General features: G+C 45.4%; 1 protein-coding gene across 1 annotated transcript in view; it reads right to left on the bottom strand.

Annotated features, from left to right (window-relative positions):
* The window catches only part of LOC126204195 (cytochrome P450 6k1-like), a 40,641-nt gene extending 22,016 nt beyond the window's left edge, over window positions 1–18,625 (bottom strand). The window contains exon 1 of the mRNA XM_049938596.1: window positions 18,243–18,625. Coding sequence (XP_049794553.1) covers window positions 18,243–18,625 — 383 coding nt within the window. The remainder of the gene's footprint in view (window positions 1–18,242) is intronic.
* Between the last annotated feature and the right edge of the window lie 5,911 nt (window positions 18,626–24,536).

Below are 24,536 nucleotides of genomic sequence, written 5' to 3'. Positions count from 1 at the left end.
TAGAGTGAACACGAGTATCAGAAATGTTACTAGCGTTGCAAATCAGCCGAACCCGCTGGAGAATTGTACTCCAGGTTTTCATTAGTGACAACGCTGGCAAAGATATCAATAGTGTCGATGCAGCTGGTGATATTTTCTCCCGCTCTGCTGCATACTTCTCCCGCTTCTGTTTCCGTGGTATATCGAACCGGCTCTGAACATGATGCTTTTGTACCTGCTGCAGTTGCAACTTCAGCTACTGTTGCTACCACAATTCAGTAAACTATGCGTCGCAGAATATGAATCAGTACTCGCCGCTTCTGTGTCGTAGCCTGATGTACACTAGGCAGATCACTGCCTCGTACAACATAGTGCCTGAAAGCCACTATAGAGTAGACGTTACGACTGACAGTGACATAAGTTCAAATCAGTACCAATGCACAATGCCAGAATTATCTTAAGCAACAAAAAAAAAAAAAAACAAAAAAAAAAACGATCGAACAGACTTTTAATTCAAAGTCTAGATCTAGAAAGTGAGTTAATGGTTGTATTCAATAATCAGTGTACTGAATCTTCAATAACGATATACGAACTGCCGATCCACCCACGGAATCGGATGATTATCTCATGTGAAAGGTCAAGGACATCCCATGTAATGTACACTCCTGGAAATTGAAATAAGAACACCGTGAATTCATTGTCCCAGGAAGAGGAAACTTTATTGACACATTCCTGGGGTCAGATACATCACATGATCACACTGACAGAACCACAGGCACATAGACACAGGCAACAGAGCATGCACAATGTCGGCACTAGTACAGTGTATATCCACCTTTCGCAGCAATGCAGGCTGCTATTCTCCCATGGAGACGATCGTAGAGATGCTGGATCTAGTCCTGTGGAACGGCTTGCCATGCCATTTCCACCTGGCGCCTCAGTTGGACCAGCATTCGTGCTGGACGTGCAGACCGCGTGAGACGACGCTTCATCCAGTCCCAAACATGCTCAATGGGGGACAGATCCGGAGATCTTGCTGGCCAGGGTAGTTGACTTACACCTTCTAGAGCATTGTCCTGTTGGAACAGCACGTTCCCTTGCCGGTCTAGGAATGGTAGAACGATGGGTTCGATGACGGTTTGGATGTACCGTGCACTATTCAGTGTCCCCTCGACGATCACCAGTGGTGTACGGCCAGTGTAGGAGATCGCTCCCCACACCATGATGCTGGGTGTTGGCCCTGTGTGCCTCGGTCGTATGCAGTCCTGATTGTGGCGCTCACCTGCACGGCGCCAAACACGCATACGACCATCATTGGCACCAAGGCAGAAGCGACTCTCATCGCTGAAGACGACACGTCTCCATTCGTCCCTCCATTCACGCCTGTCGCGACACCACTGGAGGCGGGCTGCACGATGTTGGGGCGTGAGCGGAAGACGGCCTAACGGTGTGCGGGACCGTAGCCCAGCTTCATGGAGACGGTTGCGAATGGTCCTCGCCGATACCCCAGGAGCAACAGTGTCCCTAATTTGCTGGGAAGTGGCGGTGCGGTCCCCTATGGCACTGTGTAGGATCCTACGGTCTTGGCGTGCATCCGTGCGTCGCTGCGGTCCGGTCCCAGGTCGACGGGCACGTGCACCTTCCGCCGACCACTGGCGACAACATCGATGTACTGTTGAGACCTCACGCCCCACGTGTTGAGCAATTCGGCGGTACGTCCACCCGGCCTCCCGCATGCCCACTATACGCCCTCGCTCAAAGTCCGTCAACTGCACATACGGTTCACGTCCACGCTGCGATGGAGCTCCGTATGCCACGGCAAACTGGCTGACACTGACGGCGGCGGTGCACAAATGCTGCGCAGCTAGCGCCATTCGACGGCCAATACCGCGGTTCCTGGTGTGTCCGTTGTGCCGTGCGTGTGATCATTGCTTGTACAGCCCTCTCGCAGTGTCCGGAGCAAGTATGGTGGGTCTGACACACCGGTGTCAATGTGTTCTTTTTTCCATTTCCAGGAGTGTATTTGTCATTCCCTTTGGAGTCGCTGCAGCCGAAAGTGAAACTATGTGCTACATAAAAATCAATGCTTGTCTTCGACCCGGTCTCCAAGCCACTGGAATGGCAGAATATTATAAGGGGGCGATGAAACAGCTATCCTTTGAAGACCTTACAGTTCAGAATCGGCATGTCAGTCAGACAAATCGCCGTGGGCATAGAGGAGGCCGTCATCCCACCGACGCACCAGGTTGGAAACACCCATTTGATAAACCACCATGTCCTGCTGCGTGAATGAGTCCATAACTGCCTGCTGCCCATCCTCGTCCGACAGGAATCGACGACCCATGAAGTCCTTTTTTAAGGGACCTAAGAGCCGGCTATTGTGGCCGATCGGTTCTAGGCGCTTCAGTCCGGAAGCGCGCTGCTGCTACGGTCGCAGGTTCGAATTCTGCCTCGGGCATGAATGTGTGTGATGTCCTTAGGTTAGTTAGGTTTACGTAGTTCTAGGTTCTAGGGGACTGATGACCTCAGATATTAAGTCCCATAGTTCTTAGGGCCATTTGAACCATTTTGAAGGGACCGACGGCGCGATAATCGCATGGGGAGAGATCGGGACTCTAGGACGGGTGCTTGAGTGTCTCCCACATGAGTTCGCGTAAATTCTGCGTTAAAACACTTGCAATGTGGGGACTTGCGTTATCATTAACGTGCCGCACCATCCCACATCGGTGGTTTTCGACTGACATACTGCCCGATATGCGTTCTTCATTCTCCGGTGGATGTCTGCAGTTGTTTGTCCTTCGGCAGCCAAGAAAAGTGTAACAGCACGTTGGTCCTGTTTGGACGCATTTTTTAATAACGTCGCCGTAGTTGACGTTTCCATGTTTACCACAAGCAGTCGAAAGTACATGAATGTCACACTAATTCCTGGCCTACATGCTTATCACCCGCATTGGAGTCGCGCTACTCTGTATATACGCTGCAGCAACGCTATCAAATGGTTCAAATGGCTCTGAGCACTATGGGACTTAACTTCTGAGGTCATCAGTCCCCTAGAACTTAGAACAACTTAAATCTAACTAACCTAAGCACATCACACACATCCATGCCCGAGGCAGGATTCGAAACTGCGACCGCAGCGGTTGCGCGGCTCCAGACTGTAGCGCCTAGAACCGCTCGGTCACGCAGACCGGCCAACGCTCTCAAACAGAAACATTTTGGTAGCCTCTTGTAGAATTGTATTAGGCAAAATGAGATCTATCATTCAGTCTAATTAGTAATCAGCAGACTTCTCCCACTTCCAAGAAAATAGCTAATATTAAACAGGAAACATTTTCTTATGTTCTGCACAATTTACATGTATTTGGCTACAAATCGGCTTCTGGCATATTTTTAAGCCACCTTCAAGTGACAACTGATCAGGGCAAACAAAGATAATATTACGTACGACTTGCAGAGATATTATTTACACAGAAGAGACAAAAGATACGACAATGATGACATACAGAGTGCCCGCATCTCGTGGTCGTGCGGTAGCGTTCTCGCTTCCCACGCCCGGGTTCCCGGGTTCTATTCCCGGCGGGGTCAGGGATTTTCTCTGCCTCGTGATGGCTGGGTGTTGTGTGCTGTCCTTAGGTTAGTTAGGTTTAAGTAGTTCTAAGTTCTAGGGGACTGATGACCATAGCTGTTAAGTCCCTTAGTGCTCAGAGCCATTTGAACCATGACATACAGAGTGTTTACGCATTACGTTATGACCAAGGAGCAATAACTGTTTTATATATTAAAATTATAGAGCTTACGTGAATAACATAGTGTCAGGAAGGCAGTTTCGAAGGTTTTGCTGTTTTGTCTGAAACTGACATAATGAGACCGTGGCTGTGTACAATTAATGTAGGTTGATTCTTACAAAGGAGAAGACAGCAACCAGCCACTATTAATATTGCTATTTATTTAAGTAAATAGCGCCGTAACCGGTTTCGAACTGGCAAGTTCATCATCGGACGGCTGTTCACATGATTTGCAAGATACACTTTATATAATCGTCAGTTTTCGATTTTTATTCTTCCACTGTGGCGAAATATTCTTGGTGTGTTGGTGCTCTAAGGTAGAAAATAGTGTTAGAAGCGCCCTATGTGAACATAACTAACCTCTGAACGATGAAACACAGAGTAAATAAATATGTAAGGTTAAGTGGTTATGGTCCTTACATCGAAAATTCCGCGCGATTTTGGGGTACCAACACACCAAGAATATTTCGCCACAGTGGAAGAATAAAAATCGAAAACTGACGATTATGTAAAGTGTATCATGCAAATCATGTGAACAGCCGTCTGATGATGAATTTGCCAGTTCTAAACCAGTTACGGCGCTATTTACTTAAATAAATAGCAATATTAATAGTGGCTGGTTGCTGTCTTCTTCTTTGTAAGAATCAACCTACATTATTCGAAAGTTTTTATGTTCTTGAATGCGTATTTGCCCTAGTACTACGACACAGTCAGAGTGACGTCATGGAGAAGTGTCACGGCGGAACTATGGGGGTATGAACGCGGTGAACCTAATGTTTTGGGCTAGTGGAGATGGCGGACACCAGCTTCAAGTTGTGACGTAAAGCCACCTCCCTTCTTTTCCTAGGTCCATGGTTATGACGTCGCTGTCACAATGTTACGTTATTGCCACATGTCACTATGCAATATTGTTACATTCTGCAGCAGATAGCTGATGAATATTCTGGAGTTGTGTGCCTGAGAAGGCAGCCCTGCTCCTGCTCAGTGGGCGATATGCCACCAGAAGCATCTCTGTAACCTCTTCTCAATGACAGGAAGACCGTCGCTGAATCTCATTAGCGCGAACGGACCTGCTGCGGGGAGAATGGGCAGTTTGCAGAGGTCGGGCAACGACCTGATATGCGGTTACTGAAAGCTGCGCTGGCTCCTGCACATCCTGGGGTACGTGTACACCACGGCCACCCACAGCCCCCCAGTGAATAACAGCGTGCGACATTGCTTCTTCTGTGCGCAGCTACAAACAGCAGACGCCGCTGTGCCGTCTAACCAGCATGGGAGGGTCAGCTCCTTTCGCTCTAGAAATTTGGTTCAGCCATATAATGTTGCGTTGCCCTGGACGGGGTTCTTGGTACATGAGACTGACCAGTTGTAATGTCTCTTGCAGCGGTCTCTCCGCGATATTTTCAGAAATTTTATAAATTATATAACTCAGTACATATCTCGAAATATCTCTTCTTATCTTACCGATTATCAATGCAAAGTAGTTTCAAGCCCAATTATTCCTTGGAGCATCCATTTACTCCATGGAATAGCTTCTCTGCTATCTATGTTTTCTCTTATGAAAAGAATGAAGGAATTCTTGCCGATTAGCCGTTAAAGAAGGAGGATGTATATGTATGTATTGTTGAGCTAGTCGCCATCTTGATGAGATTCTGCATGAGAAGGAATTTAATACATGAACTAAACTAAAGTAAGTGTGTTCGCGTATTATTTAAGTGATTATTATTGACAGTGTCTGCTTACTACGCTGTGTTGCACGGGATCAGTGGGGAACGCCTGATTTACACTGGACGAACCTGCCGTTTTGTATGCTCAAGAGATCCAGTTATTTCAAATAAATAGGCTAACACGGTCTTACCAGCAGATCTCCGGTCTTCCCCATGTGATCACCGAAAGTTAATAATTATTACAAATGTTTTCAGGAGATCGACTGACAATTTTCGTCGCACCGAGACTTCGAAATTGCTTCACTGCCTTATGGAATTTAAGTTAAGCTCAATTGAATAAGGATAGAACAGTATTGAACTGTGTGAATGTGATAAGCCTGCTTTGTGAATGAAAATTCCCTTAACATACGCATGTTTTTACTATCCTGATCAGTGAAGCTAAATCAGGCCGGTGTCAGAGAGGTTTTTAAATTTTAGATTCCACACAAAAAATATTAAACAGTCATGAAGACACTGGCCGGCCGGAGTGGCCGAGCGGTTCTAGGCGCTTCAGTCTGGAACCGCGCGACCGCTACGGTCGCAGGTTCGTATCCTGCCTCGGGCATGGATGTGTGTGATGTCCTTAGGTTAGATAGGTTTAAGTAGTTCTAAGTTCTAGGGCACTGATGACCTCATCTGTTAAGTCCCATAGTGCTCAGAGGCATTTGAACCATGAAGACACTACCCGAGGTGAGTGCAGACTTCGTATGCTTTCTCCTGCTTTTTCATGGATGTAGGAACAATTCTCGCCCGTCACATTCACGACAGCATCCTCTCCATGCAGAAGTTTCAGAGAGCTGAGGCCCATAAACTTGGATTCTCAAGACTCTGCTCTCGGCTTTCGTAGAGAGGGCACTCTGCTCAGGGCTGTCGAGCGGAGACCGTTAACTCCAGCTGCCTTTCATTGCTAGTCGGCGCACAAAAGCTGTATAAACGAATGTAAGTGACACAATTACAGTTCGCAGTCTGATCCATATTCTGCGCAACTCATTACATGCTTGCTTTGTCACCCAACCTGTGTTGCTATTTTGATTATACGTGTGGCTTGTTGTAGCATTGTCCTCGATTACGTGAGCCGCCCAAATGAGCAGATATTGCGCACTAGTTGTATACAGTCTTCCACAGTTTTTGGTATTTTCACTGGGTTAGCATCATTTTGTAATCTAATCTGAACTACACATAAATTTTATTTCTGTTAATTTCATTGTGATTCATGCCAATCATCTTAGCAATAAATAACTATTAGTTTTAGTCTTAGATTTCAAGATCCTCCAACTTGTCCTACAACATGTCCTGGTTAGGCGGCCCTTTAAAACTGAATATAAGTGATTGTATTCTCATTTGGTTCACTGCACTGTGTCAGCCATGTCCTTGAGCGCAGTAGCCCACTACAAAGATAACTTATTATTTTGTCAAAGCAATGAACATGGCAGTCCCTCGTCTTATACTAATACGACTTCAGGTATTATTTTGTCAAAGCAAGGAGCATTGCATTCACTGAGTGTGCATCACTACACAGTACTCTTTAAGTGTTGCTTTGTGAAAATCATGAGCATTGCACGGCCCGACTGCATCACCAATGATGGCCTCAGCAGATTATGTAGACCCAGGTCTAGGACCTTACCTTTGGCGTCTATTGAGTCTCCTGCAGTCAGAACGGCACAAAGAAACGACTCTTGGGGTAAAAAGTTATAGCGACCATTTTCTCCTATTTCACTTTCTTGTGTACTTGAATTAGCAGCTGCAGCATGGGATAGTGTGGCGCAAACTGACATTTTACTTATGTAGTACGTACTTGAATTTTTTGTTTTGTATCCAAGTGTAAACGAAATTTAATGCTTTCTATAAGTGTCTTGTAAGGTGTTATGTAGCTCTGACTGTATGTAATTCACGTGGGAAAGAAAATACTTCGGTGCAGTAGGAAAAGTTTTACCCATGCAAAATTTTATTAAGGAGAAAGTGACAAGTGAATGGAGTCAGTCTACTCTGGGACGCAGTTCTGTAATGACAGATGGATGAGACATGTCATTTAATTACTGAAAATAGTGATAATTTTGCGGAAGTGGAGGCAATTTCTTTGTGGTGAAGGTCCAAGGCTTTCATATACAGGACAGAATTACAGTAGTGGGCCGGATGAAGTAGTTTGAGTACGCAGAGACAAGCAGAAGTTTCCAGCAAGCTATTATTGCCACAAAATATTAAATTTTAATAAGAGACGCAGATTTTGAGGTTGTAAACGAAGAAGAGAAAGACGCAAGAGGCGAACTACAAGAAAGAAGATGGCTAGAAAGAAGATTCAAGACTAAAATTTGGTGGTGGATCTACCTAGAAGAACAGACAACCGGTCATCACTCCAAAACCCAAGTATGAGCACACCGTGAATTCGCTAAGGCTGTGTAGCGAACAATTATCAGCTTTATTTTGATTGAGAAAAGACTATAAATTACAGTAGTAGTACAGATTGCATTATTAAAAGCTACTGTTACTGTGCGCTACTCACTTATTACTCATGATCCCACTCACGGATTCCATCGGCGAATACCTGTTTCCTACTTTCCTGGCTCTACAAATGGTACTGCGTATACATTAACGAACTAGCACCTCCTAGAGGCTAGATTTTATTGTTGTGATGGATCCTGATCAAACGACTGTGTCTGACTCTTGGTCCAGGGCACACTTTGAATCGATTCAGAAGCCTCACTTTTATTTTTAAGTAGTGTAACAAGATCCCACCCACGAAGATGTTTTGTGATGTGTTGAAGGCGTCTGAGTGTGCAAATCACAAGTTCATTATTATGGAGAAGCTTGTAGTTTATGGCGTTTGAGGCATAATGAGAAAGTGGTTCACTTCGGAGTTAATTGATAGGACACAACGGCTCCCAATATGAATCTTCTTCTTAATGAGAAAAAATTACTACTGAGGTTCAACAGGGTTCAGTTCAGGCACCACTTCCGTTCTTGCTATACATAAATGTCCTACCACTCACATTCATAAAGCAGAAGTAGCTAGCGTTCTTTGACGATGTTTCAAACATAATACTGAAACTCAACAGAACTTTAACAACAGAACGAACAATACATGAAGTATTTAAAAGTATTATTGATTGCTTCTCATTTAATGGCCTGTCAAACTTCCTGGCAGATTAAAACTGTGTGCCGGACCGAGACTCGAACTCGGAGCCTTACCCCGGGAATGGTCTGTCAGTTAACTTATAAAAACACAGGTAGTTGTCCTCGAAGGTGAGTGTTCACCGGAGGTGATGGTATCATCTGGAGTGCCCCAGGCAAGTGTGGTAGGTCCGCTGTTGTTTCCTATCTACACAAATGATCTTTTGGATAGGGTTGATAGCAATGTGCGGCTGTTTGCTGATGATGCCGTGGTGTACGGTAAGGTGTCGTCGTTGAGTGACTGTAGGAGGATAGAAGATGACTTGGACAGGATTTGTGACTGGTGTAAAGAATGGCAGCTAACTCTAAATATACGAGGGCAGTTCAATAAGTAATGCAACACATTTTTTTTCTCGGCCAATTTTGGTTGAAAAAACCGGAAATTTCTTGTGGAATATTTTCAAACATTCCCGCTTCGTCTCGTATAGTTTCATTGACTTCCGACAGGTGGCAGCGCTGTACGGAGCTGTTAAAATGGCGTCTGTAACGGATGTGCGTTGCAAACAACGGGCAGTGATCGAGTTTCTTTTGGCGGAAAACCAGGGCATCTCAGATATTCATAGGCGCTTGCAGAATGTCTACGGTGATCAGGCAGTGGACAAAAGCACGGTGAGTCGTTGGGCAAAGCGTGTGTCATCATCGCCGCAAGGTCAAGCAAGACTGTCTGATCTCCCGCGTGCGGGCCGGCCGTGCACAGCTGTGACTCCTGCAATGGCGGAGCGTGCGAACACACTCGTTCGAGATGATCGACGGATCACCATCAAACAACTCAGTGCTCAACTTGACATCTCTGTTGGTAGTGCTGTCACAATTGTTCACCAGTTGGGATATTCAAAGGTTTGTTCCCGCTGGGTCCCTCGTTGTCTAACCGAACACCATAAAGAGCAAAGGAGAACCATCTGTGCGGAATTGCTTGCTCGTCATGTGGCTGAGGGTGACAATTTCTTGTCAAAGATTGTTACAGGCGATGAAACATGGGTTCATCACTTCGAACCTGAAACAAAACGGCAATCAATGGAGTGGCGCCACACCCACTCCCCTACCAGGAAAAAGTTTAAAGCCATACCCTCAGCCGGTAAAGTCATGGTTACAGTCTTCTGGGACGCTGGAGGGGTTATTCTGTTCGATGTCCTTCCCCATGGTCAAACGATCAACTCTGAAGTGTATTGTGCTACTCTTCAGAAATTGAAGAAACGACTTCAGCATGTTCGTAGGCACAAAAATCTGAACGAACTTCTCCTTCTTCATGACAACGCAAGACCTCACACAAGTCTTCACACACAAGAGGAGCTCACAAAACTTCAGTGGACTGTTCTTCCTCATGCACCCTACAGCCCCGATCTCGCACCGTCGGATTTCCATATGTTTGGCCCAATGAAGGACGCAATCCGTGGGAGGCACTACGCGGATGATGAAGAAGTTATTGATGCAGTACGACGTTGGCTCCGACATCGACCAGTGGAATGGTACCGTGCAGGCATACAGGCCCTCATTTCAAGGTGGCGTAAGGCCGTAGCACTGAATGGAGATTACGTTGAAAAATAGTGTTGTGTAGCTAAAAGATTGGGGAATAACCTGGTGTATTTCAATGCTGAATAAAACAACCCCTGTTTCAGAAGAAAAAAATGTGTTGCATTACTTATTGAACTGCCCTCGTAGATAAATGTAAATTAATGCAGATGAATAGGAAAAAGAATCCCGTAATGTTTGAATACTCCATTAGTAGCGTAGCGCTTGACACAGTCACGTCGATTAAATATTTGGGCGTAGCATTGCAGAGCGATATGAAGTGGGACAAGCATGTAATGGCAGTTGTGGGAAGGCGGATAGTCATCTTCGGTTCATTGGTAGAATTTTGGGAAGATGTGGTTCATCTGTAAAGGAAACCGCTTATAAAACACTAATACGACCTATTCTTCAGTACTGCTCGAGCGTTTGGGATCCCTATCAGGTCGGATTGAGGGAGGACATAGAAGCAATTCAGAGGCGGGATTTGTTACTGGTAGGTTTGATCATCACCCGAGTGTTACGGAAATGCTTCAGGAGCTCGGGTGGGAGTCTCTGGAGGAAAGGAGGCGTTCTTTTTGTGAATCGCTACTGAGGAAATTTAGAGAACCAGCATTTGAGGCTGACTGCAATACAATTTTACTGCCGCCAACTTATATTTCGCGGAAAGACCACAAAGATAAGATAAGAGAGATTAGGGCTCGTACAGAGACATATAGGCAGTCATTTTTCCCTCGTTCTGTTTGGGAGTGGAACAGAGAGAGAAGATGCTAGTTGTGGTACGAGGTACCCTCCGCCACGCACCGTATGGTGAATTGCGGAGTATGTGTGTAGATGTAGATGTAGATGTAGATGTAGTACATTTCTGTGTAATTCATACCTTCATCAATAACAATATTATACAGAGGACAGGAAATACCAATATGTAAAATTGATAGTTCAAAATTGCTGTGTGCGCAGACTGATCAAAGATTCAATTGAAAATCATATACTATTATAGATCGTCTCAAATGCTTGGTTCAGAAACATTTGCTCTACGTGTAATTACTGATTTGTTGACTAAAATACCAGAAGATTAGATTACTTTGCATACTTTGGTCCTATGATGTCATATGGAGTAATTTTCTGCGGCAATTCAGTACAAAGACACAAAGTATTCACTGCACAGAAAAGTGCTGTAAGGATAATACATATTCGAACATAATTTAAGAAATTGTTTAAAAAATTGGTGTACTAGTAAAAACCCACAACACATTTACTGTCTTATGAAGTTTGTTATGAAGAATTTTGTAAAGAATATTAATAATACACTGCTCTGCAAACACTTAAGGATGATATACACTGAAGCGCCAAAGAAACTGGTATAGGAATGCACATTCAAATACAGAGACATGTAAACAGGCAGAAAACAGCGCTGCGGTCGCCACGCCTATATAAGATAACAAGCGTCTGGTGCAATAGTTAGATCGGTTACTGCTGCTACAATGACAAGTTAACAAGATCTAAGTGAATTTGAACGTGTTGTTACAGTCGGCGCACGAGCGATGGGACACAGCATCTCCGAGGTAGCGATGTAGTAGGGATTTTCCCGTACCGTCATTTCACGAGTGTACCGTGAATATCAGGAATCCGGTAAATCATCAAATCTCCGACACGCTCCGGCCGGAAGAAGATCCTGCAAGAACGGGACCAACGACGACTGAAGAGAATCGTTCAACGTGACAGATGTGCAGTTCTTACGCAAATTGCTGCATATTTCAATGCTGGGCCATCAACAAGTGTCACCATGCTAACCATTCAAAGAAACATCGTCGATAGGGGCTTTCGGAGCCGAAGGCTCACTCGTGTACCTTTGATGACTGTACGACACAAAGCTTTAAGCCTGGCCTAGGCCCGTCAACAGCAACATGGACTATTTATGACTGGAAACATGTTACCTGGTCGGACGAGTCTCGTTTCAAATTGGATCCAAGGACCCTGCACGTCAGCGGGGGACCGTTCAAGCTGGTAGAGGCTCTGTAATGGTGTGGGGCGTGTGCAGTTGGAGTGATATGGGACCCCTGATACGTCTAGATACGACTCTGACAAATGACACGTACGCAAGCATCAAGTCTGATCAACTGCACACATTCATGTTCACTGTGCATTCCGGCGGACTTGGGCAATTCCAGCACGACAATGCAACGCCATACACGTCCAGAATTCTACAGAGTGGCTCCAGAAACACTCTTCTGAGTTTAAAGACTTCCGCTGCCCACCGAACTCCCCACACATGAACATTATTGCACATATCTGGGCTGCCTTGCAACTTGCTGTTCAGAAGAGATCTCCACCCCCTCGTACTCTTACGGAATTATGGACAGCCCTGCAGGATTCATGGTGTCACTTTCCTCAAGCACTACTTCAGACATGAGTCCATGCCACGTAGTGTTGCGAGATTTCTGCCTGCTCGCGAAGGCTCTATGCGATATTAGGCAGGTGTACCAGTTTCCTTTGCTCTTCAGTGTAGACAAAGTAAAATAACAAACAAACTACTCGGTCGAAATGAGTGAAGGCACATGAGCTTGATCCCGAAGGTCTTCCTGTCTTGCACAGAAAGTTGGACTCCATACGCTGTGAGGTCAGCTTGACTATAGCGCCAAATGGTCCTGCAATACGAGGCAATTCAAGGAACGGGAAGCGACAGTGTGTCTGCACTATGGTGATGTTCTTTGCTACAACACGGCGCGGCGACAACATTTGGATGACTTCGTACGGCAGGAATCATCGGGAAACTGGATGGAGGACGAATTGTGAAGAGGTTAGCCAAGGAGTTTGGTATTGCTCACAGCATTGTTTCACGTGTATCGGTAGCATTCCGACCCAAAGGCACTGCTGCCAGGATTGAAATGATGTGGTCGACCACGGTCAATTACGGCAGCAGATGACCGCTACAGTGTGCATGCAGCAGGCAAGAAGGGACCCATGTCAATCAACAGCTGCAATTGCACCCACATTTAACAGGACTGCAAAGCTGAAAACTCGTGCTGCACAGTGGAGCGACAGCGCCGGGGGGGGGGGGGGGGGGGGGGAGGGGGGGGGAATCTCTTTTCCCGACGACCAGTACTTTGAGTTACTTTGATACCCGCTCATTGGCGGCACTGTTCACGATAATGCCACGAACACAGAGACAGGACCAGTGAGGATTGGAGTCACATGCTCTTCTCGGAAAATGATGATGATGTTTGGTTTGGGGGGCGCTCAACTGCGCGGTCATCAGCGCCTGTACAAATTCCTAATTTTTCCACACTACAATTTTTTTCGCAGTCCATTCTGGCCACTGTCACGATGATGATGATGATGATGATGATGACATCATGATGAGGACTACACAAACACCCAGTGCCCAGGCAGAGAAAATCCCCATCCCGGCCGGGAATCGAACCCAGGAACCCGTGATCCACAGGCAGCAACACTGGCCACTAGATCACTAGCTGCGGACTTTCTCGGACAGTACATGATCATTTTGGTGGTCCAGATGTTAAGGTTGTGGGGGGATAATGCTGCAAATCTTTGAACACGGTACACTCGCCGACCAACGTTTTTGTGACACCATATTCGTACCCCATGTGCGTCGTATCAGGGATGCACTCGGCCCTGACATCATTTTTATGGATGGCAATACGCAACTGCATCGAAGAGCATGTTTGAAGGAGCTCTTGGGACGAGCGGATATTCGGCGAAGGAACTCGCATGATCGCCCCCACCCCCACCCCCCCCACCCCCAATCCCCCACCCGCACTTAAATACCTCAGAGCACGTGTGGGATGCGTTGGAGAAACCTACTGCAGCACGTCCACATGCACCAAGGACCATCCAGCAGTTGTCAATCGCGCTGGTGGATGAATGGAACGGCCTACCACAAGAACTGCGCCGGCCGGTGTCGCCGAGCGGTTCTAGGCGCTTCAGTCTGGAACCGCACGACTGCTACGGTCGCAGGTTCGAATCCTGCCTCGGGCATGGATGTGTGTGATGTCCTTAGGTTAGTTAGGCTTATGTAGTTCTAAGTTCTAGGGGACTGATGACCTCAGATGCATTTGAGCCATTTTTAACAAGAACTGCTTACCAGCCTTCCAACCTGCTTGGAAGTACATTGCAGAGCATGCATTGCTGTCCGTGATGATCAACTGCTGATGGCATAATAAGCCGAAAGCCGGCACGTAACCAAATAGATGTTCTCCAGGATATCAGGAAGTGTTCCTATTTAAAATTGTTGTCAGGTTCTGTCAAGCATTGAGGAAAAATTAAGTTCCTGGTTATCGGGCTTTATTTGAAAACAATATTAGCATTCATAAATACACTCCTGGAAATTGAAATAAGAACACCGTGAATTCATTGTCCCAGGAAGGGGAAACTTTATTGACACATTCCTGGGGTCAGATACATCACATGATCACACTGACAGAACCACAGGCACATAGACACAGGCAACAGAGCATGCACAATGTCGGCACTAGTACAGTGTATATCCACGTTTCGCAGCAATGCAGGCTGCTATTCTCCCATGGAGACGATCGTAGAGATGCTGGATGTAGTCCTGTGGAACGGCTTGCCATGCCATTTCCACCTGGCGCCTCAGTTGGACCAGCGTTCGTGCTGGACGTGCAGACCGCGTGAGACGACGCTTCATCCAGTCCCAAACATGCTCAATGGGGGACAGATCCGGAGATCTTGCTGGCCAGGGTAGTTGACTCACACCTTCTAGAGCACGTTGGGTGGCACGGGATACATGCGGACGTGCATTGTCCTGTTGGAACAGCAAGTTCCCTTGCCGGTCTAGGAATGGTAGAACGATGGGTTCGATGACGGTTTGGATGTACCGTGCACTATTCAGTGTCCCCTCGACGATCACCAGTGGTGTACGGCCAGTGTAGGAGATCGCTCCCCACACCATGATGCCGGGTGTTGGCCCTGTGTGCCTTGGTCGTATGCAGTCCTGATTGTGGCGCTCACCTGCACGGCGCCAAACACGCATACGACCATCATTGGCACCAAGGCAGAAGCGACTCTCATCGCTGAAGACGACACGTCTCCATTCGTCCCTCCATTCACGCCTGTCGCGACACCACTGGAGGCGGGCTGCACGATGTTGGGGCGTGAGCGGAAGACGGCCTAACGGTGTGCGGGACCGTAGCCCAGCTTCATGGAGACGGTTGCGAATGGTCCTCGCCGATACCCCAGGAGCAACAGTGTCCCTAATTTGCTGGGAAGTGGCGGTGCGGTCCCCTACGGCACTGCGTAGGATCCTACGGTCTTGGCGTGCATCCGTGCGTCGCTGCGGTCCGGTCCCAGGTCGACGGGCACGTGCACCTTCCGCCGACCACTGGCGACAACATCGATGTACTGTGGAGACCTCACGCCCCACGTGTTGAGCAATTCGGCGGTACGTCCACCCGGCCTCCCGCATGCCCTCGCTCAAAGTCCGTCAACTGCACATACGGTTCACGTCCACGCTGTCGCGGCATGCTACCAGTGTTAAAGACTGCGATGGAGCTCCGTATGCCACGGCAAACTGGCTGACACTGACGGCGGCGGTGCACAAATGCTGCGCAGCTAGCGCCATTCGACGGCCAACACCGCGGTTCCTGGTGTGTCCGCTGTGCCGTGCGTGTGATCATTGCTTGTACAGCCCTCTCGCAGTGTCCGGAGCAAGTATGGTGGGTCTGACACACTGGTGTCAATGTGTTCTTTTTTCCATTTCCAGGAGTGTATAACAGTAAGAACAAAAATAGCCTCCATTATTCAGAGCCGAACTTTACTCTTGCACGGGAAGTAGCAAAGTACACAGCTACAAGAGTATTTGACTCTTCCCTTGTGAATTAAAGGTGCTGGAGGATAATGAAAGTTTTTGCAAAAATTGAAGTTATTTCTGCTCGAGAACTCCTTCTACTCCATAGATGCATTTCTGAGAACGTAATATGTATAAATTATATTTATCTAATTTTGTTGTAGATGAAGATTTAAAAAGACAGTTATGTAAGTATACACTTAGAGGGACATCCAAAACTCTCGCTAAATTTTTTCGTGTTGAATAAATCCGCTCCAGCTGTACTTTGCGATTCCTTTATTCGGATAAAATCGTAGACACAATTCGGGTTTCAGGATGTAAATCCTACCTTCAGGCACTATTAAAAACAAGAGGAACTATCAGAAGAGTCCGTACAAATGTGAATATCAGGTCATACTTTTATTGTGTACGAGAAAATCATACCAGTCAAGTACAAAATCCAGTAAATTTATGAAGTAGCATTCGAGATTCCGTGCGGGTGAGGCTTGGGAACTTGCTTTGAGTCAACTAGTACCAGTAAAACGGAACCTCAGCCAAAAACCGTGAATGTATCAACAAATAAACACTCATTGCCAGCCTAACATAACCTACGAACTAACTGCGAACCACGAGACATGTGGCATGGCCCTGAGAAAGTAACATGAATGACTGCCCGTTCATACAGTAATATGGTTTTAGCGCTATTATTAGTGGGTAGCGTTCGAGAGTAAACGTGAGGGTATGGCCATGTTATTAGTTATGATTTCTGCAGTTGTCCCTGCCGATTAGTTCTGGCGACGGCCACTCTATGGCGTGTTGCGTACTGAGACGTCTCATTGCAGCTCACGGGGCAATCCGTTGACAGGTCCTGCTGGGCGTCCACGGCATGCGGTGGGCTGGGCGCGCATATAGGGTAAGCCCTTCTTTTTACTTTCTTATGCTACACATCTGATAGTTCGCAGTCGGTGCGTAGGTCATATTAGGCTGGCAATGATTGTTTAGTGATACATTCATGTTTTTTTCGGTTAGCTACCGTTTACCTCACGTACTACTTCATAAATATGCTGGATTTTTTACATGACTGATTACGCAAACAGAGTATGACCTGATGTTAATATTTTTATGGACAATTTTAATGTTAATTACAAGGTGTACAACTTTGCTTCCGCTGTTTTTTCCCCAACATTTGAGGTTTTAATGAACCAAATTGGTTACATATGCATCATTCAAAGTATATTTTCCATCGCTGGCCACTACTTTCTCCCATCCTCCGGGCAGTGTTCGAATCCTGCGTCGAAAAAATTGTTCATCTTTTGAAGCAATCCACGAATCGATCCAATTTATGACTTCTTCATGAGATTACAAGTGTTGGTCAGCCAGGCCATGCGCCATTGATCTGAACAGGTGATAGTCAGAGGGAGCAATGTCTGGAGAATCCGGCGGGTGGGGTAGGACTTCCCAGTTTAACGTTTCCAAGTACGTTTTGACCTCTTTTGCAACGTGGGGTCGAGCGTTGTCGTACTGCAAAATCACTTTATCGTGCCACTCGCTGTATTGCGGCCGTTTGTCTTTTAATGCTGTGCTCAAACGCATTAACTGCGTTCGACAACGATCACCTGTGATTGTTTCACTTGGTTTTAACACCGCATAGTACACGACGCCGAGCTGGTCCCACCAAATGCAGAGCATGATCTTGGAGCCGTCAATATTCGGTTTCGCCGTCGACGTGGAAGCATGGCCGGGACATCCCCATGATTTTTTGCGTTTAGAGTTATCGTAATGAACCCATTTTTCGTCCCCGGTCACAATGCGATGCAGAAATCCCTTCCGTTTTTGCCTCTGAAGCAACTGTTCACAAACACACAAACGCCGTTCAACGTCTCTTGGTTTCAGCTCACACGGGACCCAAGTTCCTTCTTTCTGAATCATGCCCATAGCCTTCAGATGTTTTGAAATGGCTTGCTGTGTCACTACCTCGGCAAACGGCGGAAGCAAAGTTGTACATCTTTTAGTTTCTCTTGGTTTTGGCAGCGTCTGAAGACGGAATTTACATCCTGAAATCTGGGGCGTCTGTACGGCTTTATCCAAATAAAGAAGTTGTAGAACTGACGCGCATTTATTCATCGTCAAACAATTATGTAAATGTTCAGTACCTAGGCACTTTTGTATTCACAGAGAAAATGTATCTTATTTCTGAACCTACTGACACGTACTACATCATATTGAGTTGTCGCAAATATGATCCACGGGGCTTACAATAATAATAATAATAACAATAATAACTACTCTCACCTGCCTCCATTTACACCCAAGACAGACTTTGTCAACAGTGAGTCACTTCCGACAGCGAAGTTACGGCTGTTAAATGCTGGAAAATCCGTCGCCAGCACACGGGACAACAGTTCCGGGTCCTTGACCATGAGCAGCGGATTGCCGAATGCGAACATGCCCATGAAGGGCGCATCAGCAGCCTCCAGGTAGCAATCGTATATGGGATCTCCGGCGTGTTGCTCTCCGATCGCCATCCCGCCCATGTTGCCGAGGAACGACGTGGGCTTCAAGTAAGGCACTCCCAGCTTCTCCCAGAAGAAAAAGTTGCGCCTGCGGTGCCAGTACGCGAGAGGCAGGACCATCAGTAGAGCGTCCACCACCCAGCTCCCAGTCACCACACACATCTCCGACGCTTGGTTCCTCAACCTGGAACAATAAAAGATAAGTGGAGGTGTTAATCACTGACAGAGTTATTAATAGCGGATATTACCGGGCAACTATTATTGGACATTAATATGGAATTCGTTCACCATTCGCATTTATGAAGTCCTGAATTCTGCTGGGGGACACCTTCAGTGTGGTCTCTGAATGTGTCTGAAAGAATGACAGCCCATTCTTCCCCAAGAGCCGAAACCAGAGTTAGTGTTGATTTTGGACGCTGCGGTCTCGATCGAAGACGACGTTCTAACTCATCCCAAATGGTGGGAACAAACAAATGGAAACAATCGATTCCGTCGCTTGTTCATAAACGATCACTCGGCTGTAGTTCTACGTATCGGTTGAATTATTCATTCACTCCTTAGAGTGGACCCAGTCTATTGGAGCAACCGATTCAGTCGGTTGTACCTTTACGTATCGGTTTTATGAGGTTTATTCAAATGAAATCTGGTCAGTGCATCTACCTCTGCCTTATACGTAAGGTGGCACCACGTAACTGTGGGTATGGTGGCGCCATCTTTTGGTAGACAGACAGACGCTTGCGCACTATTTGATGTTGTTTAGCGCTAGTGTGGTTTCCACGCCGAAGAGAAGGTGGTCACACAAGCTATCGTCCGCTACCTACAATGCAGGCGAGTAAGCAGGAACAATGAGGAGTCATTCGATTTTTGGCGGCGGAGGGAGTTGGAGGCCGTGAAATGTATTGACGGATGAAGGCTGTGTACAGTGAGTACAGTCTGAGTCGTTCAAGTGTTCTGGAATGGCGCAAACGATTCCTTGAGGGGCGCGAGTCACTAGAAGGCGATGCTCGTCCCGGACGGGCTCATCGTGTCATCACACCGAAAATGATTGCGGAAGTGAGTGCTTTAGTTTTGGACACCGAGGACGAGATTCATCGGTTACTGGGTATTCGCGGACATCGATTCGCAACGGACGGCGAAGCGTGTGACTGAGTCCAGGCCTGGATCCGACAGTAGCCTACTAACTTCATCATGGATTGAATCGACCGGCTAGTGTCGCAATGGGATAAATGTGCCAATAGTTCTGGCGAATATTTTTGAGTGTGTGTACTGTGTATAACTACATTTTTGAGTTAATAAAATCATTACCATTATTTTACACTAGTGACCGGGTTTCATTTGAACGCCCCTTATACTATTCTTTCGTTCTTTTAAGTGAAACCAGTCTGTGGGAGCAACCGAATCAAAACAGTAGACGCAGTTCGGCACATTCAGTATTGAGCGGAAACATTTGAACGTGCTGCCATTGTTAAACCACTACCGTTCACAATACTCTGTTATCCGCCTGTCGCCCCTGTCATTGTAATGCCGATGTTTACCTTTCATTGACTGCCTGTTGGCAGCTCTTAGTCCAGTTTTTCGTCCATGCTTGTGACTAGGCGTTTTCTTATTTAATAGTGAACTTTTGTGCCTAGACTAGAATGCCGAAGTTCTCAGTGGCTTGAGAATAAGGAAGTCATAAGACTGGATAAATTCAAGATAAATTCAGTGTGATATACAGTATCTGTAAGGATGATTAATATTAAGAGATGATACTAATTAAAGACATTCAAACAAGAATAACGAATGATGACAAATATTTCTCGCAAAAAATACCCCCCACAGGCGACAGTGTATGCTTAAAAATCAAGTAATCAAGTCACCAAACTACTTAAAAAATGGTACCTTTCATGCTTTCTGTTCACGATGCAACCCATAGACTTTTCTTGGACAGATCCAGCACGTAACGAAGCCACTTTAAAGACTTTCGTTCCCAGTGGCAGCCAGAAGGAGAGAGAGTGACGTAAAATTAATACAGAAAATCCGGTTCCACATTCACATTGCTGGCGAGATGACGAGCAGATTCATACCGAGCACGGACGTATCAAGTGACTAATTATAAAGTCTGTAAATGAGTCCGCAATCATTTTTTGGCACTTTATTTTTACACGTCCGTCTTGATCACACAGATTTCTTACACTTTATTACCGGTTTCGGCTACCGCGATCTTCGGATCTGTTACAAAAGTAAGTATTGTGTAAGCGAGAGCTACAATTAGTTAACGCTAAATCTAACAAGTCCTAGTGGTGCATAAAATATAAAACTATAAAATGCTTATAGTCCCGTATAGTAGCCATACATACGATTAAAATATTCTGATGTAAATCGTCGCCAAGTTAAACATGTGAGTACATGGTACGTGCTGGTAACACGCAGATTGCGTCTGGTATTTGTACAAGAAACTAATGCCAGCAGAGGGCACTTTAGCTAGAGCGCATACTAAACCAGTGTCGCCAATATCATGATTAAATAGCGGTATGCACAGCCATTCGTTAAAAATTTTATTAATTGAATCATTCAATTTGAATGTCGACACTAATTTTCTCCGACCTACAAACCATATCGATATCATGCCGCCGCGCGTACTATTGAGTGGAGGGGGCTGAATGTTTTTCCTTTTCACTGTTTAATTAATATTAAAATTCCCCAAGGTGGTGGGCTATCTTAAAATTTGGAGCTATGAGGTTCAAATATGACTAGCAGCATGCGGTCGCGCAGGGACACCAATTCGCCACATACTTCGGAGAGTTGGGGCCCAAACAGGTTCTGCAACCTAGCCTTCAAACCGCCGAAACCCACATCAATATGGGTAACAGGATCTGTTAGCACCCACCTTCTCAGTTATGTTGGCTACAGGCGCATTTTCGCCTATCACGTAAGGGCACTGTTTAGAGGAGGCCATAGATTAGATTAGACTTACTTTCATTCCAATTGACCCATAGTGAGGAGGTGGAACATGTCAGAAAAAAATAATACATAACAAATATTTACAACTGAAACAAATAACCTAATGTACCTTCCACAGGTCCCAAGTGGAATGATCGTCATTTTTTAATGAACGATATATGAAAGAATCATTTACAAACACTAATGCACTGAATTTAAAATAAAAAAGGTTTTTTTTTTTATTTATGAGGTAATAAACACGTAATAGAACTACTAAAATACTTATTTGTAATGAACACATTACTGCACTGAAATGGTGCAGAAGTTAGATTGTACTTACACACACACACACACACACACACACTTATTTACAATGAACACGTTACTGCACTGAAATGGTGCAGAAGCTATACAAATCAGTTGGTCCTACTGAGAAATTCATCAATGGAGTAGAAGGAGTTGGCCACCAATAAATCATTTAGGCTTCTATTAAACTGAATTTCATTGGTTGTTAAGCTTTTTATGGCTGCTGGCAAGTTATTGAAAATGTGTGTTCCTGAATTATGCACACCTTTTTGTACAAGAGTAAGTGACTTTAAATCCTTGTGAAGATTATTTTTATTTCTAGTATTGATTCCATGAACTGAGGTGTTACTTTGATAAAGTGATATATTTTTAATGACAAATTTCATTAAGGAATAAATATATTGGGAAGCAGTAGTTAGTATCCCTAGCTCCCTAAACAGGTTTCTGCAGAATGTTCTTGAGTTCACACCACATATAACTCTTACTGCACGTATTTGTACCCGGAAAACTTTAGCTTGGCTTGATGATTTACCCCAAAAAATAATCCCAAATGACATTATGTAATGAAAGTAAGCATAGTATGCCAGCTTTTCCATTGCAAACAGAGACTTGTTAAGACGCTTCAGCAGTTCTGTGGTGTGCTCCTCCCAGTTGAATTTATTATCAAGCTGTAATCCCAAGAATTTAACACTGTCCACTTCTTCTATCTGCTTGTCACCGTATGTTAGGCATATACTCGTGGGACACCCCTTACAAGTTCTGAACTGCATGTAGTGTGTTTTTTCAAAGTTTAGTGACAAATAATTGGCTAGGAACCAGTGATTAATGTCCACAAATATTTTATTAGGCGATCTTTCTAAGACTATACTTGATTTGCTATTTATTGCAATGTTTGCATCATCGGCAAACAAAACGAACTTGGCATCTGATAATGTTACTGATGAAAGGTCACTGATATGCACAAGAAAAAGTAAGGGCCCTAAAATGGAACCTTGTGGGACCCCACATGTAATTAGTTCCCAGTTGGATTATGCCTGATAGCTTAATACATGGTAACACAAATCCTGGGAGACCATCTCCCAGACCTGTCGTAGGCTGTTGCTTCTAGATGCTAGACGTATAGCTTAATGAGTAACCATAGTAGAACGGCCGCCAAGGTACAGTAAAATACGAAGAGTAATCAGAACTCCAGCAGCGTGGACCAGGGCGGTGCCGTCGCTGCTGGTATACTGGCTGTTCTTCCTGTCTTACCGTCCCTGTTAACACACATCCATAACAGGTATCGCACTAGACTAATTAGGGGCCACTCTGTCGAATTGGCACCTAAAATTCCAGTTTAAAAATCATTTTGTTTGTAACTAGAAACAAACCGATGCTTTCTCTCCACGCTGGGCATCGCATGGAAGACGTGATCAGCAGTATTTGTTTGCAAAAACTAAATTGCAAATATCTGCTGAAACACCAGAGAAAATGCGCCTGACGACTCCTAGGAAAGACACCTTGCATACAGTATATGAAAAGAGGAAACGTCAAACGAACAAATGCCATTCTTTCCTACGAACAAATCAGGCCGATACTCAATTCTCGTTTCCATAATACGAATCTCATTGGTGGGTACAACTTTTAACTTGTGAGTGGCAGCCAGTGAACTGACTTCCAGGTCTCTCATTGGAAGAGCACTTAGTGCCTTTCTGCGACTGGCTAGGAAGATTGTGCTTGGTGCCTTTCCGAAGAAGGCTGTGAAGAATTACTGAGGCATTCTGGTATGGAACTCAGGAAACATTTTACGGCTAATGAGGCGTCTAGCGACAGCTAATTTATTATTTTGATACCTAAAATTTAACTCCGCAAGTCCGCATCCCGACAGAGACCGCGTATGTAGTATCATAATTATGTATGCACCGTAGATGAAGCAATATTCGAAGAGGGCGCAAAACTCGACAGAAGTACATCATGTAGCGGCTGATTTTGCGCATACGTCCCAGCGACAATGCTTTGGTATAAATTTAACGTCGTGAACTAGCAATCTCCAGTGCTAAAAACTCGCCTGAAGGTGGCCGAATGCTCGTCAGTCGAAACATCGTGGCAAAAATTCTATATCACCCAGCTGCAGACTCTTGAAACTTCATGGATTGTTGCCTATAAAAATGGCAACAATCAATGTCCTTCAATCTTGCTGCACGTGAGCTGGAAAAGTCACTGCTGAAATCATATTGAAGCAGCCGGTTGGTGATTACTGTTCGTTTTTTCTGTCAGAAACTTTTAAGAAGACCACACTAAAATATCCGCAAACTACTGTTTTTTCTTGTCTGACTGGTAGGTCAGCAATGAACTGTGCTGAAATCTGGGAGTCACTGGGAGAGACAGCAAAACAAATAAAGGAATAAGGGGACAAACTGTAAAGGAAGACGTCATTGTGATTGGAAAGAAACTGATAAGGAAGTGCGCGGGACATCAGCCGAGTGAATGGATAGCACGAGTGTGTGCTGAAAAGTAATGCCACCGAATTTTTTATTCTCATCTCAATCACCATTTTAATCTCGAAAAAAGAGAGCACCAATGAAGTTTCGCTAAATAAGATCACCGGCGCCAAAAAAGTTCAAGACCATGCCATCAGGAGGCAAAGCCATGCTCACAGTATTTTAGCACGTTCGAGGTGAAGTGCATTTTGGATGCATGCGTAAGGGCACCACCATAAACTCTGCAAGGTAAAGCGAAACCCCAGGAAAACTGAAAGCACGGATTCAAAGAGCCAGTCCATACATGGAGCACCCTCTTCTTCAGCATGATAATGGCAGACCACACTCGAGCGCTGCGTCATTTGCAGCAACCCGACGCCTTGGGT

Source organism: Schistocerca nitens, chromosome 9, assembly GCF_023898315.1.
Source record: "Schistocerca nitens isolate TAMUIC-IGC-003100 chromosome 9, iqSchNite1.1, whole genome shotgun sequence".
In the NCBI taxonomy this organism is placed as follows: Eukaryota; Metazoa; Arthropoda; class Insecta; order Orthoptera; family Acrididae; genus Schistocerca; species Schistocerca nitens.
This window is presented reverse-complemented; position numbering and strand designations above follow the sequence as displayed.